This window comes from Gopherus flavomarginatus, chromosome 17, assembly GCF_025201925.1.
Source record: "Gopherus flavomarginatus isolate rGopFla2 chromosome 17, rGopFla2.mat.asm, whole genome shotgun sequence".
Lineage (NCBI taxonomy): Eukaryota > Metazoa > Chordata > Testudines > Testudinidae > Gopherus > Gopherus flavomarginatus.
The window spans coordinates 25,652,444-25,669,837 of NC_066633.1; the positions used below are offsets into that span (position 1 = coordinate 25,652,444).

The 17,394-nt window shown below is 48.8% G+C and overlaps 1 protein-coding gene across 1 annotated transcript; it reads right to left on the minus strand.

The window, feature by feature from the left end:
- Positions 1-12,231: 12,231 nt before the first annotated feature.
- Positions 12,232-14,133, minus strand: LOC127036068 (RING finger protein 223-like). The gene has a single exon (XM_050926565.1). It carries the CDS (start codon positions 13,981-13,983, stop codon positions 13,303-13,305), a length of 681 nt encoding a protein of 226 aa, XP_050782522.1. The 5' UTR covers positions 13,984-14,133; the 3' UTR covers positions 12,232-13,302.
- Between the last annotated feature and the right edge of the window lie 3,261 nt (positions 14,134-17,394).

A 17,394-nucleotide genomic window follows, 5' to 3' on the forward strand; every position in this document is an offset into this window, starting at 1 on the left:
CCACATACTGATTAACAACTCGTAGATCCTGTACAAAGCGCCAACGAACAGGGTCTCCGTCCTTTTTAGGAGGCTTTTTGACAGGCAGTATAGGGGTGTTACAGGGAGTGCGCTGAGGGCGGACTAGCTTTTGTGCAATGAATCCCTCGATAATGGGGCGGATGCCCTCCCGGGCTTCCAGCGACAGGGGGTATTGAGGGACTGACGGGGGGGTTAAGGAAGGCTTCACCTGAATCCTTACGGGCTCTGCCGAAAGGAGCAGGCCAACATCAGTGTCAGAAATTCCCCAGAGGGTTGAAGGCAAGTCAGTGAGGTCAGGGGAGAGAGAGGGGGGTGTTTCCCAATTACCCTGAGTAGGGGCCGAATCTCCTAACACTGTCATCAATAATCCTACCCCTTCAGGAGTGCAGGTTAAAGTAGCCTCAATCTTACAGAGTAAATCCCGGCCCATCAAAGGGATCGGACAAGCTGGGGAAAAAAGAAAACGGTGAGGAAAACATTTATCAGCATAAATAACATTCAAAGGCAAAGTGAGTCCCAGAGACTGTGGGTTGCCCTCCACCCCAGTCGCAGTTTTAACCTCAGAGGATAGCCAGGGAGAGGGGGCATGATTTAAAAGAGAGAAAGTAGCCCCAGTATCAATGAGGAAAGAGACAGGCAGTCCCTGGACTGAAAGGGTTAAACGAGGCTCTTTGCTGGGAGGGGAGAAAGTGAGAAAGGAGCCGGCTAAAGACATTAAGGAAATAAGACCATCACATTGTTTGTCTTCGCCCCCGGGGTACCTTCATTGAGGAGGCTGAGTTTGCTGCGGCTGCTGCTGTTTCCCGTAGTTGATCCAGGCCTGGGGAATGGGCTGAGCTGGTGGTGCAGCTGTAAAGGCATCTCTCTAACTATACTTTTATTACTCGCAAGAGATTTGACGGGGACATCCTCTGGGCTATCCTCGGGGGGGGGGGGGCATGCACCCTGCTGTATCTGTTTGGACATTAGCCTAGTAACTACTCCTCCCGAGGTTTGCCCCTCCATTTCCTCCTCATCCTTCTGCAGAAATTCCAATTTGGGATTCTGCAGATTCCCCTCTGTTACATGGAGAGAGTCCCCCTGCGGAGGAATAGGGGCAGGTGCAGAGGGGACCAGCTGACGAGTCAAAACACGCCGTGGTTTACACCCTTCATCGAAATAACCTGGAGGGGGTTCACTCTCGGGAGAGTACCTGACTGCCATAATTTTTAAAGATTTCCACAGCTCTGCTGCTGTGTTCCAACAAAGCCAGTAACATAACTGTCCCGGATGGTCTTTTTCGATCTGGCTCTTTACTCCTCTTAAGGCAGCCTGTTCGAAAGAGCCATACGAAGGCCACCTCATCTCTGGGTCGGCCAATACCGCGGTATACCCAGTCCAATTCCTTACACATAGTGTGTACAACTTCTTCCTAGACATTCCTGTCTGTACTGGGAGTTTCCCTTCGTTCCATAACTTATTTACAATCCCCAACGGACTCTCAAGAGGCACGCTAGTCCCTTGACCCATGGTGTCTGACAGGAGCCCTCCAACTGGCGTTTACCCTGCTGTCCAATACACGACCCCTCAATATTGAATTGGCTGGGAGAAATCTCCTGTGGCGCCTTGCCAATTCATATATGAGTGGTCTGACCACTGGACAGAGGTACCGCACCAGAAGGAATCCCGGACGAGCCCCCAAATTGTTAGGTAATAAAGCAAGTCCTCACTCACCTCTCCAGCACCCGAGTTCGTGCGGAGTTGGTATGGGGCACACAATTCTGTCAGAGACCAGACACCAATGCGTTGATCAACAGGCTCACACTATCCTTAGCTCTAAAAAGCTTTAGATTAAGTGTGGCCCCTTTATTAGGGGTGAGCATCAATATTTATACACAGAAGTAAACAAAGTGATTAACAAAAGATAATGGTCATGCATAATTAATCAAGATTTTACAGGAAAAGCAAGTTAACAAGTAAATGCATAGAGATAAAGGCTAATGGCTACTAGGGAAAGGGGGTGTCATGAGTAGTTTGCAGGTCAGTGCTTTGTTCAAAAGGGTTCAGGAAGGATTATGCAGAGACAGTCAGTCTGGGTGTGTTTTGGCTCCCCAAAGTTCACCAAGAGTTTAGACCCAACACTGTCATACATCCTCTGTACCCCCAAGTGACCAGCAAAGGGACTGTCATGCGCTACCAGCACTAATTCCTCCCAGCGTTGGCTGGGTACAACCAACTGCTGACAGGGTTGACTGGGACGTGTTTTTTTCCCTACAGGGGCCTCCCTATACAGTTTCCCATCCTCTTCAAAAAACTTCTCCCCTCCCCACCCCCTTCCTGGAGTTTCCTCCGAGATACACTTTCATATACTCTCAAGGGAGGGGTCCACCCTTTGTTTAGCTGCAAATTCCTGACAGACAACCCTTGAGATTGCGTCCCGGTCCCAGGGCACTGACTGCATCTCCCCTGCCCCCCGTCCCTGGCAGTCTTCAGCAGGGCAGAGGCTTGGTTCTGTCTCTCCCCTACTTGGATGCACCCTGCCTCCCTGCACTGTAGTGTCAATGAGCCCCCCCCCCACCTCCCCTGTGGGTTCCAAGGTCCCTGCCCCATTCTTGGGGACGCCCTCTGAGTCACCCACCCCCATGTTCCCTGGGGCAGGATGTGTTAGTTGTTCAGCTGCGTCAGACCCTACAGTCATCAGCTGGAATAGCCTCCCCATCTAGGAGCCCCTCACAGTTTTTTTCATGCTGTGAGTTATCACACTAACAGCCCAAATTTTGCTGAAAACATCATTTCCCAGCAACATGTCCACAGGGATATCTTTGAGCATTCCCACCAGGAAATCACTTTCTATACCTTCCCACGCCACAGGAACCTTAGCTAGGGGCACAGGGAACATCTGTGGCCCCACCCCCTTAATGTGGATTGTATGCCCCATCACAACACTAGCATCTGGAACCACACTTGGTCAAACCCGAGAGAAATGAGCTGCTGTATACCTCCACCCCAGGCACTCCATACCATCAGTCTTGATAACCTTGATGTGTTCCCTGTCTGCTTCACTAGGTCCCATGTCCACCAAGCTGGTGTGACAAGAGGTAGGAGTACCCTCTGGGGGCCTCAGGGCTGAGGGCACCGAGCTAACCTGGGACAAGGGAGGTGTCATAAACAGATAAGTAAGAGTTAATAGAACAGAAGTACTTCATATCTCTTTTGCCTGTAAAGGGTTAAGTTCAGTAAGCCTGGCTGTCACCTGACCAGAGGACCAATCAGGGGACAGGATACTTTCAGCTCTTGAGGGAGGGAAGTTTGTGTGTGTGCTGTTAGTGTTTGGTTGTTGTTCACTCTGGGGGCTCAGAGGGACCAGATGTGCAACCAGGTTTCTCTCCAATCTCCCTGATACAGGCTCTTATGTGCTCAGACTAGTAAGTACTAGGTAGATCAGGTGAGTTAGGCTTATGGTTGTTTTCTTTATTTGCAAATGTGCATTTGGCTGAAAGGAGTTCAAATTGGTATTTTGCTGAAAGGATTTTAATTTGTACTTGTATACTTAGGCTGGGAGGGTATTCCCAGTGTCTATAGATGAAAGACCCTGTACCTATTCCATTTTAAATTTACAAAGACAATTTTTACTGTTTTTTTCTTTCTTTAATTAAAAGCTTTTCTTGGTTAAGAACCTGATTGTTTTTTTATTCTGGTGAGACCCCAGGGAATTGGGGCTGGATTCACCAGGGAACTGGTAGGGAGAAAGGAGGGAAGGGGGAGAGAAAGGTTAATTTCTCTCTGTGTTAGGGTTACTTTCTCTCTCAGGGAGAATCTGGGAGGGGGAGGGAGAAGGAGGGGGGAAGGTGCATTTTCCTCTCTGTTTAAGATTCAAGGAGTTTGAATCACAGTGATCTTCCAGGGTAACCCAGGGAGGGGAAACCTGAGAGAGGCAATGGCGAGGGAAAGGGTTTACTTTCCTTGTGTTAAGGTCCAGAGGGTCTGGGTCTTGGGGGTCCCCGGGCAAGGTTTTGGGGGGACCAGAGTGTACCAGGCACTGGAATTCCTGGTTGGTGGCAGCGCTACAAGTACTAAGCTGGTAATTGAGCTTAGAGGAATTCATGCTGATACCCCATCTGTTGGACGCTAAGGTTCAGAGTGGGGGAATTATACCATGACAGGAGGTTTACTCTCCATTAATTTGGGACAGCTGCTTCTCAGGTGCCCTGGGGAATTACAGTGAAAGCACTTTCTGGGATCCCCTGCTTGTACAGGAAATTTGGAACAAGTAACATGGGAATGGGGAGGTGAATGCCCAGCCTCCTTCTTCCCAGGGGTAAAGCGGTAATTCTGTTTCCCCCCCAACCCTGTACCCCTCTGCCAGTGGTTTATGTTTGATTGCAGCTTGTGCTTGCTCATAAGAGTCTGCATACCCAGCTAATTCACTCACTGCATTTACCTTTTTGTCCCACAAATACCGTTTTACGGAACAGGTTCAGAGAAGGGCTACTAGGATGATCCGAGGAATAGAAAACCTGTCATATGAAAGGAGACTCAAAGAGCTTGGTTTGTTTAGCCTAACTAAAAGAAGGCTGAGGGGAGATATGATTGCTCTCTATAAATATATCAGAAGAATAAATATCAGGGAGGGAGAGGAATTATTTAAGATTAGTACCAATATGGACACAAGAACAAATGGATGTAAACTGGCTATCAGGAAGTTTAGACTTGAAATTAGATGAAGGTTTCTAACCATCAGAGGAGTGAAGTTCTGGAACAGCCTTCCAAGGGGAGTAGCGGGGGAAAAGACATGTCTGGCTTCAAGACTAAGCTTGATAAGTTTATGGAAGGGATGGTATGATGGGATAGCCTAATTTTGGCAATCAATTGATCTTTGACTACTAGCGGCAAATATGCCCAATGGTCTGTGATGGGATATGGGATGGGATGGGATCTGAGTTACTACAGAGAATTCTTTCCTGGGTGTTTGGCTGGTGAGTCTTGCCCACATGCTCAGGGTTTAACTGATTGCCATATTTGGGGACGGGAAGGAATTTTCCTCCAGAGCAGATTGGCAGAAGCCCTGGGGGCGGGGGGGGTGTTTCGCCTTCCTCTGCAGCGTGGGGCACAGGTCACTTGCTAGAAGATTCTCTGAACCTTGAAATCTTTAAACCATGATTTGAAGACTTCAATAGCTCAGACACAGGTTTGATACAGGAATGGGTGGGTGAGATTCTGTGGCCTGCATTGTGCAAGAGGTCAGACTAGATGATCATAATGATCCCTTCTGACCTTAAAGTCTATGATTCTATGATCACTGCACATATTCAGGAATTGTTCCTGAGTAACCAGATCACACATCCCATCAAAGCTTGTAATGCCTTTCCCTCACACCCACTTATCTACCAAATCTCTCATTTCATTGGCATAAGCCACATTACTCAATCCAGATCCCCTCTTAAGACTCCTTAACCCTGTAGGTTTCAGGTGTAATCTGAAACTGTTTCAAAACCAGATCCTTAAATTTACCATAGTTTGAAGCATCAGCAATAGGCATCTTATGGAAGATATCCAGAGCTCTGCCAGTCAATTATGCTATCAATGTGGTCATCTTTTGATCTTCAGGGATGGCATGGAGGGTGCATAGTCTCTTGAAGGTGAAGAAATATTCAGCAATATCACTGGATTCCTCATACTGTGGACACAGTCACTCCAATTTATGGATTTTTGGGGAAGTGGAGCCAGCAAGTGGAGGGTTTTGTCTCTTCGACTCCATTACAGCCAGTTCAAGCTTCTGGGCATCCATAGCTCTCTTGTGGGCAGCCTCTTCCCTGGCTTTTTCTGGCTGTATAGCTCTCTTGCGGGCAGCTGCCTCTGCCTCCACCCTTGCTGTCTCTGCCTCCATAGCTCTCTTGTGGGCAGCCTCCTCCCTCTCCATCAGTCTTTTATGTTCATTTTCTTCCTCTTTTGCTTTCAGTCTAGCCAGCTCTAGTTTGTTAGCTGCTTCACTGGTAGTCATTTTCCTGCTTTCTTCTTCTGGGCCACACTCCCTCTGCAGTTCACTGAAACTGGGGTGCACTCAGCTCAGGGGATTCTTAGTTAACAGAGACTTTCATAGTGCCCAGTGTTCAGCCTTGCTGGGCAATTTGCACTCTGTGCAGTTTTAGCTTCTTCTGATCTTCCTTCTTACTTATTTTGCTTCCTTTTCTGCCCCTACTTCTCTTACCTGAAATAAGCAAACAGAAAATAACAAAACAGTAACCACTTTGTCTGTTCTTCAGCCACCACGCTTAAAACTCACTTAAGTCATTACCAGTATCTCAAAGCAATCATCTATGCACAGATCCTGTTTGACTACGCCACTGTGATGGGTTGGATCACAGAAACACCCTTGGGAGCTGCCACCCAATGTGCCAAGACTACATCTATCCCTGCTTTCCCTGCCAGCTCAGGACTCCAGCACCCTGTCTTGCTGAGCCAGACACTCCCATCTGCTCCAACACAGACCCAGGGTCTGAATTACTTGCCCCAAAGCTGCAGGTTTACCTGAGAACAGCTCACAGAAGTGTGCTTGTCTTTAACTCTCAGATGCCCAACTCCCAATGGGGTCTAAACCCAAATAAATCTGTTTTACCCTGTACAAAGCTTATGCAGGGTAAACTCATGAATTGTTCTCCCTTTATAACACTGTTAGAGATATGCACAGTTGTTTGCTCTCCCAGGTATGAATACATACTCTGAGTTAATTAATAAGTAGAAAGTGATTTTATTAAATACAGAAAGTAGGATTTAAGTGGTTCCAAGTAGTAACAGACAGAACAAAGTAAGTCACCAAGCAAAATAAAATAAAATGTGCAAATCTATGTCAAATCAAACTGAATACAGATAAGATCCTCACCAGTTCCAGAATGCTCCCTTTTACAGACTAATCTCCTTTTAGCCTGGGTCCAGCAATCACTCACATCCCCTGTAGTTACTGTCCTTTGTTCCAGTTTCTTCCAAGTATCCTGGGGGGTGGAGAGGCTCCCTCGTTAGCCAGCTGAAGACCAAATGGAGGGGGCTCCTAGGGGTTTCAATAGACTTTCTCTTGTGGGTGGAGACCCCCTCCTCACTCCTATGCAAAGTCCAGCTCCAAGATGGAGTTCTGGAGTCAGCTGGGCAAGTCACATGTCCATGTATGACTCAGTCTTTACAGGCAGAAGCCATTGTTCACATGGTATCTTGTATGTCTCCAGGAAGACTTCTAATGTGGACTGGAGCATTCCAAGATGCATTGTTCCCCAAGTGCTTCCTGATCGGGTACTTAACCTTCAAATTCCTTCCTAAAGAGGCTGACCAAATGCTTCACAAAGTTTACTTAGGCCTGGGCTACACTATGGGTTCAAACAGATTTTAGCAGCGTTAAATCGATTTAACGCTGTACCCGTCCAAACAACAAGGCCCTTTATATCAATATAAAGGGCTCTTTAAATCAGTTTCTGTACTCCTCCCCAACGAGAGGAGTAGCGCTAAAATCAGTATTACCATATTGGATTAGGGTTAGTGTGGCCGCAAATAGACGGTATTGGCCTCCGGGCGGTATCCCACAGTGCACTATTGTGACCGCTCTGGACAGCAATCCGAACTCGGATGCACTGGCCAGGTAAACAGGAAAAGCCACACGAACTTTTGAATTTCATTTCCTATTTGCCCAGCGTGGAGCTCTGATCAGCACGGGTGGCGATGCAGTCCCAAATCCAAAAAGAGCTCCAGCATGGACCGTACGGGAGATACTGGATCTGATTGCTGTATGGGGAGACAAATCTGTTCTATCAGAGCTCCGTTACAGAAGACGAAATGTCAAAGCATTTGAAAAAAAATCTCCAGGCTATGATACAGAGTCCACAGCACAGTGCTGCGTGACAAGCGTAACGGAAAGCTAAAGAATCAAATGGATGCTCATGGAGGGAGGGAGGGGGTACTGAGGACTCCAGCTATCCCACAGTCCCCAGCAGTCTCTGAAAAGTATTTGCATTATTGGCTGAGCTCCCAATGCCTATAGGGTCAAACACATTGTCCGGGGTGGCTCAGGGTATAGCTCGTCAATGTACCCCCTCCCCTCCGTGAAAGAAAAGGGAAAAAAATCGTTTCTTGACTTTTTTCAATGTCACCCTACATCTACTGCATGCTGCTGTTAGACGCGATGCTGCAGCAGTGAAGAGCAGTATCTGCTCCCCTCCCCTCCTTGGTGGCAGATGGTACAATATGACTGCTATCCATCATCATAATCAGCCTATGAGTGCTCCTGGCTGGCCTCAGGTGAGGCTGGTTGGGGGCACCTGGGTAAAAATAGGAATGATTCCCAGTCATTCCCAGTAGATGGTACAGAATGGCTGGTAACTGTTCTCATCATAGCAACTGGGGGCTGAGTTCCATCAACCCCCCCCCCCTTTCATGTCTAAAGAAAAGATTCTGTACTGCCTGGACTACAATAGCAGCGGGATGCTGCCTCCCCCGCATTTTATCTCAGTAACAAGTCAGTGTTTCTTATTCCTGCATTCTTTATTACTTCATCACACAAATGGGGGGGACACTGCCACGATAGCCCAGGAAGGTTTGGGAAGGAGAGAAGCAATGGGTGGTATTGCTGCAGGGACACCCCCTAGAATACCATGCAGCTCATCATTTCTGCAGGATCTGACACGGAGCAGCTGTGGTCTCTGGTTCTCTAGTACACTTGCCCCATATTCTAGGCAGAACTGACTCTATTTTTAGATACCATAAAGAAGGGAATGACCCAGGGGGTCATTCTCATTTTTGTTTTTGCACCCCCAGCCGACTTCAGCCAGGGGCACCCATGACAGCAGCAGACAGTATAGAATGACAGATAACTGTCTCATTGCCAATTTACAATAGTGCAGCAGGCAGTACAGAACAACTGATAACCATCTCTGCTGTCATGCAAAGGCAAATGAATGCTGCTGTGTAGTGCTGCAGTATCGCCTCTGTCAGTGGCATCCAGTACACATATGGTGACAGTAAAAAAAAGCTGAACGGGCTCCATGGTTGCCATGCTACGGTGTCTGCCAGGGCAATCCAGGGAAAAAGGGTGCGAAATGATTGTCTGCCGTTGCTTTCCAGGAAAAGGAACGCTGACGACATTTACCCAGAAGCACCTGCGACAATGATTTTTGCCCTATTGGGCACTGGGATCTCAACCCAGAATTCCAAGGGGCGGGGGAGACTGTGGGAACTATGGGATAGCTACGGAATAGCTACCCACAGTGCAACGCTCCAGAAATCGACGCTAGCCTCGGACCATGGACGCACACCGCCGAATTAATGTGCTTAGTGTGGCCGCATGCACTCAACTTTATACAATCTGTTTTACAAAACCGGTTTATGTAAAATCGGAATAATCCCGTAGTGTAGACGTACGCTTAGAAATCAAGCAAGTATACAGCCAATATTCTTAACCTCAAGTACAAAATGATACATCTGTACAAATAGGATGAATAGATTCAGTAAACCATAACCTTTACAGAGATATGTTACATGGTGCAGGCAGCACAAAACATATTTCAGTTATGTCATATTCCCATAAAGCATTATGGGGTACAGCGTCACAGAGAGGTGCTAGGGCAGGACTGACTCAGACCTCTCCATGGCTGCAGACAGGGAAGAGGAACAGGTGAAATTCTGCCCTAAGAATCAGTGACCCTTGACCTCACCATGTTTGTTCACCTCCCTGAGTCTGCCCTGTCTGGCCCCATGAGCAGAAGCTAATTCCTCTCCCTCTTCCACAAGGTCCCACACAGCTGCAGGTTCCCTATGCAAAAGGATAAAGGCTGCGCCTGCTGGGATGGAGGCAAAAACCCTATGGGTGCCAGTGCCTCCCTGGCTGCAGCCAGGCCATCTCGACCCCAGGCAATATTCCACCCTGTACTGGAGGGTGCGCAATGGGACGAGTCAGCCAGGCCATTGCTGGGGAGAGCTACTGCTGCACTGGCTAGAGATGCTGCATTCAGGGGCGGCTCCAGGCCCCAGCACGGCAAGCGCGTGCTTGGGGCGGCATGCCATGGGGGGCGCTCTGCCAGTCGCCAGGAGGGTAGCAGGCAGGCAGCCTTCGGAGGCATGCCTGCGGAGAGTCCGCTGGTCCTTCAGCTCGGGTGGACCTCCAGCAGGCGTGCCTGCAGAGGGTCTGCTGGTCCCGCAGCTTCGGTGGAGCCACGGGACCAGCACACTTCCACAGGCACGCCTGCTGGAGGTCCACCGGAACCGCGGGACCAGCAACCAGCAAAGCGCCCCCCCGCAGCATGCCGTCATGCTTGGGGCGGCGAAATGTTTAGAGCCGCCCCTGGCTGCATCAAAGGAAAACAGATCCCACTTAAATCAGAGTCCCACACACCTCACCTCCTCCTGAAACTCTGCTGCCTCATTGTGGGGCCGCCAACCCAGGGAATCTCAGAGCAAGTCAGACATTCCTAGATTCCAAGGCCAGAAGGGACCAATGTGACCATCTGGGCTGATCCCTTGTGTGATTCAGGCCAGAGACCTGCTCCAAAATAACCCCTGGAGCAGAGCTTTTAGAAAAACAGCCAGTCTTGAGTTCAATATTGTCAGTGATGGAGAATCCACCTCGCCCCTTGGTTGTGTGGGAGAGGTTTGGGGTGCGGACTCCAACCAAGCATTGCTTACCTCAGGTGGCTCCCGGGTGGCAGGATAGTGGGACTAATGCAGGCTCCTTGCCTGCCCTGGCCCCACACCACTTCCAGAAGTGGCTGGCAGGTCTGGCAGCGGCTCGGGGAGTGGGGCCGGGGGGGGAAGGGGCAGATGGCGCTGCATGCTGCCCTTGCCCGCAGGCACTTCCTCCATAGCTCCTATTGGCTGTGGTTCCTCGTTTCTGGCCAATGGGAGCTGCAGGGGCGAAGCCTGCAGGCGAGGCAGTGCAGGGAGACCCCCTGCCCCTCTCCCTTCACCCTCTGGAGCCGCTGCTCCCCAATCTAGCAACATCCTTCCTGAATTGTGGGCATCAGGACACAACATTGCAGCAGTTGTCTCACCAGTGTCAAATACAGAAATAAAATAACCTCTCTAGTCCTACTCAAGATTCCCCTGTTTTGGCCTCAGGGTCACACCAGCAGCTCATGTTCAGCTGATTATTTACCACAATCTCCAAATCATTTTCAGAGACACTGCTTCCTGTGGTAGAGTCACTCATATGGTCTACTTTTATTTCTAGTCTAAGACATGAGGCCTTGCATCAGAGGCCCAGTATGAGGCCTGAGGTCTGAACTAAAGCAGTGGTCAAGCCCACTAATATACAGCAATGTTAGCAAAAGTCAGGCTGTGAGCCAAAGTCAGGCTCTGCCTGCATGTAAAGCTCACAGAAACGTCACATTTAGCAATATTAAAAGCGCATATTGTTCACTTGCGCCCAGTTTGCCAAGCGATGCAGAGTGCTCTGAATCCGATCCTCCTCATTATTCCCCCCTTTTCGTGTCAGCTGCAAAATTTACCAGTGATAACTTCATGGTTTCTTCCAGATCATTGATAAAAACGTTAAATAGCATGGAGCCAAGAAGTGATCTCTACAGGACCCCACTGGAAACACATCTGTTTGATGATGCTTCCTCATTCACAATTACATTCTCCCAGTTTTTAATCCATGTCATGTGTGCAAAGCTAATTTTATATTGTTCTAGTTTTTTAATAAAAATGTTGTGCAGTATCCAGTCAAATGCCTTAGAGGCGTCTAAGAATATTACATCAAAACGATTACCTTTAGCAACGAAACTTGTAATCTCAGTCAAAAAAAGTATCAGTTTAGTGTGACGGTATCTATTTTCCATAAAGCCACCTTGATTTGCACTCATTTAATTCTGTATTAATCGAGTCCTTATCAGCTACTTCATTATTTTTGCCTGGGATCAATGTCAGACTGATAAACTTAAATGGGGTGTCCCATTTACCTTTTTTTAAATATTGGCACAACATTCACTTTCCTCCAGTCTTCTAAAACCAGTGTTTCAAGATTTAGTGAAAATCAACATTAACGGTCCAGAGAGCACCTCAGACAGTTTTTTCCCAAACTGTTGGATGAACAGTATCTGGATCAGCTGATTTTAAAACCATCTAATTGTAGTAGTGGCTGTTTAATATCCTCTAGAAATACTAGTGGAATGGAAAGAATGTCAGCGTCATATGACATGCCTACATCATCATTTCCCCCCAGTACAGAATAAAAATATTTATTGAATACATCTGCATTTTCTGTATTATCATTGAGAATTCTACCATTTCCATCTAATAATGGACTAGTACCATTGAACCATTAATGAACCCTCATATCCCACAAGGAAGCAGGTGTAATTATCCCATCTTACAAATGGAGAAACTGAGGCAGGCGGCAGCAGTGACGTGCCCCAGTTCACATAGGCAGCCTATGGAAGAGCCAAAACCGGATCCCAGGAGTCCTGATTCCCAGTCCTCTATTTCAATCATGCACATGTAATCTACCTTCTACCTCTCTACTGTAGCCATCTTCCAGCAGCTCCCTCCTGCTTCTGCCCCTCTGTCTTGCTTTTGGCACTGGTTGCCTCAGTCAAACAGAAGCAGCTATTGCATATTTTGGAGGGAGGCGAGGTTGGCCTCTGCTGCATAACCTCCACCCCCTCCCCCACCCCACATGGAAAGTCACCATGCTCATGTCCTCTCATCTGGCATTTCAGGAGCAAGTTGTTGCAGCTTCTGGTCATGCGGCACGGGCAAACCAGGGACTGGGCAGGTGGGTGGCATCACCCTCTATGCCCTCAATGACAATCTGCATCTGTTGCAGTTGGCTGCTGTAAAGGGCACTTCATGCCGAGTGTATTTACCTCTCCATTCTATCCCTCAATGTTAAACGTTCCTGGGCTGTGTCTCTTCCCCTGGACACTGCCCCTGCTCTCATCCCGAGCTGATGAGCTGATCTGCATGTACCAAGGCAAAGGGGCTACAGTTATCACAGTGCAGAAACACATTTGAAGCCAAGCTCAGCCCCAGTATAAGCAAATGCAACTCCCCTGGCTTCATTAGAATCAGGGTGATTTATGTGAGGCCTGAATTTGGTCCTTGGCCTTAGACACCTTCCTTAGCTGGGCCTGAGCAGAGTCCTTCAGCACAACACAGCAGCTGAGGCCAGGCCTCTCAAGGCTGGGGCAAAAGCTATGGTCCAGCCCCAGCAGCTCCGCATCACCAAGCTATCCATTGGCCCACCTGTGAGCCCCTTCCGGCTCTCCTGGGCAGGTGAAGTAAAGCAGTTGGTGCACGTGTTACACACAAACAGAGGATAGCAAGTTACTAGAAGCTGTGTGACCTGCTCAGATTGCTGCTTGGAGCGTCGGCTGTCGGAAAGGTCCCCACCTGGCGCTGACCTTCTGAAGTCCTGGTCATGTGGGAATCAGGTATAAAAATGATGGGTAAAACGATCAATACCAGCATCAGGATAGCAATCCAGAACACAGCCAGGCGATGCTCCCATAGGAGCTGGCATAGCTCCCTGCATGTGGACAAGCGGGAGGGATGGTGGATACCTATCAGATCTCTTCTACTGACGTCCCGAGGGGCTGGGTTGTATAATAACTCCACTGTAACCAGCATCTCAGGGGTTTCTTCACCAGCACTCACTTGACAGGACAAGGACGGCTGTTTGATCCAGCACAGTCTGTGTCCATCTAGCCAGACCTCCTGCAGGGTCTGCAGCCATGGAGGGAACTGGGTCACAACATCCATATTGGGTGGGAATTTGGGGATCCCTCCATCAGGGATGGGCACTTGTGCTCTGCAGAGAGGGCAGGGGAAGGTCTGGGCTTGTTTCACGAAGATGCAGATCCTCGACAGGCATTCCAGGCAGAAGGTGTGAGCGCAAGGGAGGAGCAGGGGCCTCTGGAAGAGGTTGTTGTAGGGGCCATAGCAGATGGGACACTCAGGAATGGACTGCTGAGAGGCCAGCAGCTCTGTCTGGTTGGGACCCCAGTCCATAGCCAGAGTCTAGCCACAGCCTCAGCAGCCTGCAGCTGTTTAACTCCAGTGGCACTTGCCAGGGCAGCAGAGTTGAGTAAGTTTTATCAGAGCCACCAGCAGTGAGTGAAGCTTTTCCTGCTTCTCAGCCCATCTCAATGCTTGTTGCTGCATGGCCTGTGCTGAGGCCCCAGGCTTGGGCTCCCTCCTCTGCCCGGCCAGTCGGTCTGAGGGGCAAAAGGCCAGCACTGCTGCTGCCAGCCTGTTGTGAGTTCCTTTGCTTAGTAACCAACATTGAGCTCTAACTTTTGCTGAGCCAGGGTCAGTTCAGTCCCTCCCTCCTCACATAGCAACTCCAGCTCTGCATACACACAGCCAGCTCGCTGGGACACAAAGGAGACAGAGGCAACCCTGGAAACTCAGAGCTTCCCAGGGTGGTGCAGGCATGCTCAGCACCCTTCAGACGAGCTAACAAGTGGCACGGTCCAGGATTTGGGCTGCTATGGTGCCAGGCCCAGTGGCACATGCTCCCGGGCCCCCATTGTTACAGGAAGCTACCACACCTAGGGAAAAGCAAAGCCCAGTCTGCTCTGTCAAGCAGTGAAATAACCTTGGCTTGTCCTTAGTCATTAGTAGCTGCAATTGAACCGAGAGCTGAAGCCAGACTTGATGGAGCCCAATATCCCAGTCACAGGGCTGGGTAAGCCAGCTGCCCTGGCCTACTCAGGAGTGCAAGGAGGTGGTACTGATCTCCTTCACTCACAGGGAAAGCTGGGTGAGCCGGGAGCCACCAACAGCCCTCTCCAGCTGCCCAGGTGCCTGTCCAGCACAGAGACCCCAACCACCTCAGCTGAGTGGGTGCCAAAGCACAGCAGGTGGTGGGAGAGCAGGGGATGCCTTCTAGTCTCTGAATAGGAGTTGATGGTATAAAAGTGTCAAAACAAAACCATAGAGTGGGCTCAGCAGCTGGGGGTGCTGAGCTACTGCAGCTCAGGGCCTGGCTGAAGAATCTAGGTAGGTTGGAACAGAGGGTCAGGTGATGCCGGTCTCCTTGGCAAGAAGGATGGGTCACCTCAGCAAGGGGCTGATTCACCTGTGTGTTGTCATTTACACCTGTGCTAGGAGAGGGAGCAATCCAGCGGTGCATTCTGTCACCAACTCTTCTCCCATACAATAACCCAACATGGCCAAGCGTGCCCACTAGCACTCAAGCCAGACCCGCAAAGGCTGCCTCGCCTTCCCCAAGCTCAGCACAGCTGGTACAGCTGAGGCAGTGCTGGGGTGAATCCTCACAGTGTGAAAGTGCTGTGACTCAGTAAAGAGGGTGCAGTGCACTTACTGGCCTGTTCAGGGCTGCCAAGAGCGGGTTTGGGCTACGGTGAAAAAATATTTTCGGTCTCTCCAGCAAGGGCAGACCAGCTAAACAGGGCTGACAAAGCCGAGGAAGCCGGGCCCCTGTAATTTGTACTGGCTTCCCCCACCACTCGTCGGCCCTGGGCTTGTTAGCAGACATGAAGCCATCCAGAGCTGCAGAATTTACCTACAAAGACCCCTGTGATCCTCTCAACCTTCACACCTGCCCATACCTGATAGGAACCAGCTGTGCGTGTGCCACGAGAGCACAGTGTGCAATGCCTGTGTCTGGTTGTGTTACACAAGTGACAGATTTCAGTGAGGCTTGAAGTGAATAATTAGCTAATTCTTCTAGGTTTTAATGTTTTTTTAATAACTAAGTTTGTCCTTAGGAGAAACATATGAATGAACTTTATGGGGTGGGGCGGGGGAGGAAGAAGGATATGGCATAATACAGGTCCAAAGATGCAGATCAACATTAGCAAACTGCTGCCTACACTCTACATTTTAGGCCCTGTGTGTTGCTGCCCCTTGGCCCCTATATGTTAGCAAATATTGGGGCAGGGCAGGGCCTCACTAGGCTGTTTCCATTAGGGCAGTGGTTCCCAAACTTTAACAACCCGTGAACCCCTTTCACTAAAATGTGAAGTCTCACAAAACTTTCTTAAAAATTAATATTTCCAGGGATTTTCTCTTTTATACCTGAGTATAAATTATAAAAGCAGTGATCTTGGAAATATAAAATTTGTTTTTATGACATGGTTATTCACACTGTTATTTTTTATCATTACAGTATTTTTATTACATTATGAAAATGGCAACACTCTTCCAAGATCTCACTTTCGTAGCTTGTATCACTTTGAATAAGCCTGTTTCATCAAGGAGTATCAGATGTGAAACAGCAGGAAGGTATTTAAGAAGCCTACTCAAAGTTCCTTCTACACAAGCATTCACGTCTTGAGTAGTCCAGGCAAACAACACACGTGACAAAGCTTAAACTTGTTCTTCATAATAATTTTGAAAACAGTGCTAGGTGCCTATTTAATTTTAAAAACAGCAAAAAATATCCATTTCTTATAAGGAGTCTTGAAATTTAAATCTTCTCAATGTGGCATATATGCTTGCTTTGATCTGCATAGCTCTTGGAAGTCCAAGGGACAGTTCTGTCCGCCATTAGGGAATTTTTTTCCGAGAACCCCCTGTAACATTCACGAACCCCAGTTTAGGAACCACTGCATTAGGGGAAATTTACGGTAGAGTCAGGTATTGCTCTGGGCAATTCTGCTTATTTACAAAGCACACACACAGAGCCCTGTTTCCCTGAACACAGCAGGAACAAACGGCATCAGGCAGTTTCCTTGTTGACAGTTTCCGACACTGCTTCTCCAGACAGCCCTGTAGCTCCACAAGCTCTGTCTCTGCTCCTGCTCAGGGCTATCCACATAGCTGCTTCTCTGGGATTTCTGGTCACTTTCCACCTCTGACCCTCACAGAGGCAACCAATCCGTGTTCCATCACTGCATTTTAAATCAGTCCCCAAAGAAACTCCTCTTATTTGCCCTTAGTTCTTGCTCAGGCCTTTCATATGGCCCAGTGCCTTGGATGTGGCTTCTGTTATTTCCGCTACACTCCGCTATGCCATAAACTAGCTTAACTGCTTCTTCCATTTAGCCTGAAGTAAGGATGGCTAGCACACCCATCCGCTTGAGTGAGGTATGTGATTGCCTGCAGAACAAAGCTGTGCCATTAAAACCATGCAGCATAACTGCTGTCACATTGGATTTCCTCTGCCATGTTCATTCACATGTTTCTCCTCATGTGAAAAATCAGCAAAACCCCATAAAAATCCACTCAAACTCATCAGCTAGTCACAATGTCGATAATGCCACCCGTGGCACCCAGCTCATGACAGACAAGGAAATAAGAACATAACATAAGAACGGCCATACGGGGTCAGACCAAAGGTCCAGCTAAGCCAATAGCCCGTGGTCTGACAGTGGCCAATGCCAGGTGACCCAGAAGGAATGAACAGAACAGGGAATCATCAAGTGATCCATTCCCTGTCACCCATTCTCAGCT

Coding starts and splice junctions, on each gene's coding strand:
- LOC127036068 (XM_050926565.1), bottom strand. CDS start 13,983: ATGGACTGGGGTCCCAACCAGACAGAGCTGCTGGCCTCTCAGCAGTCC.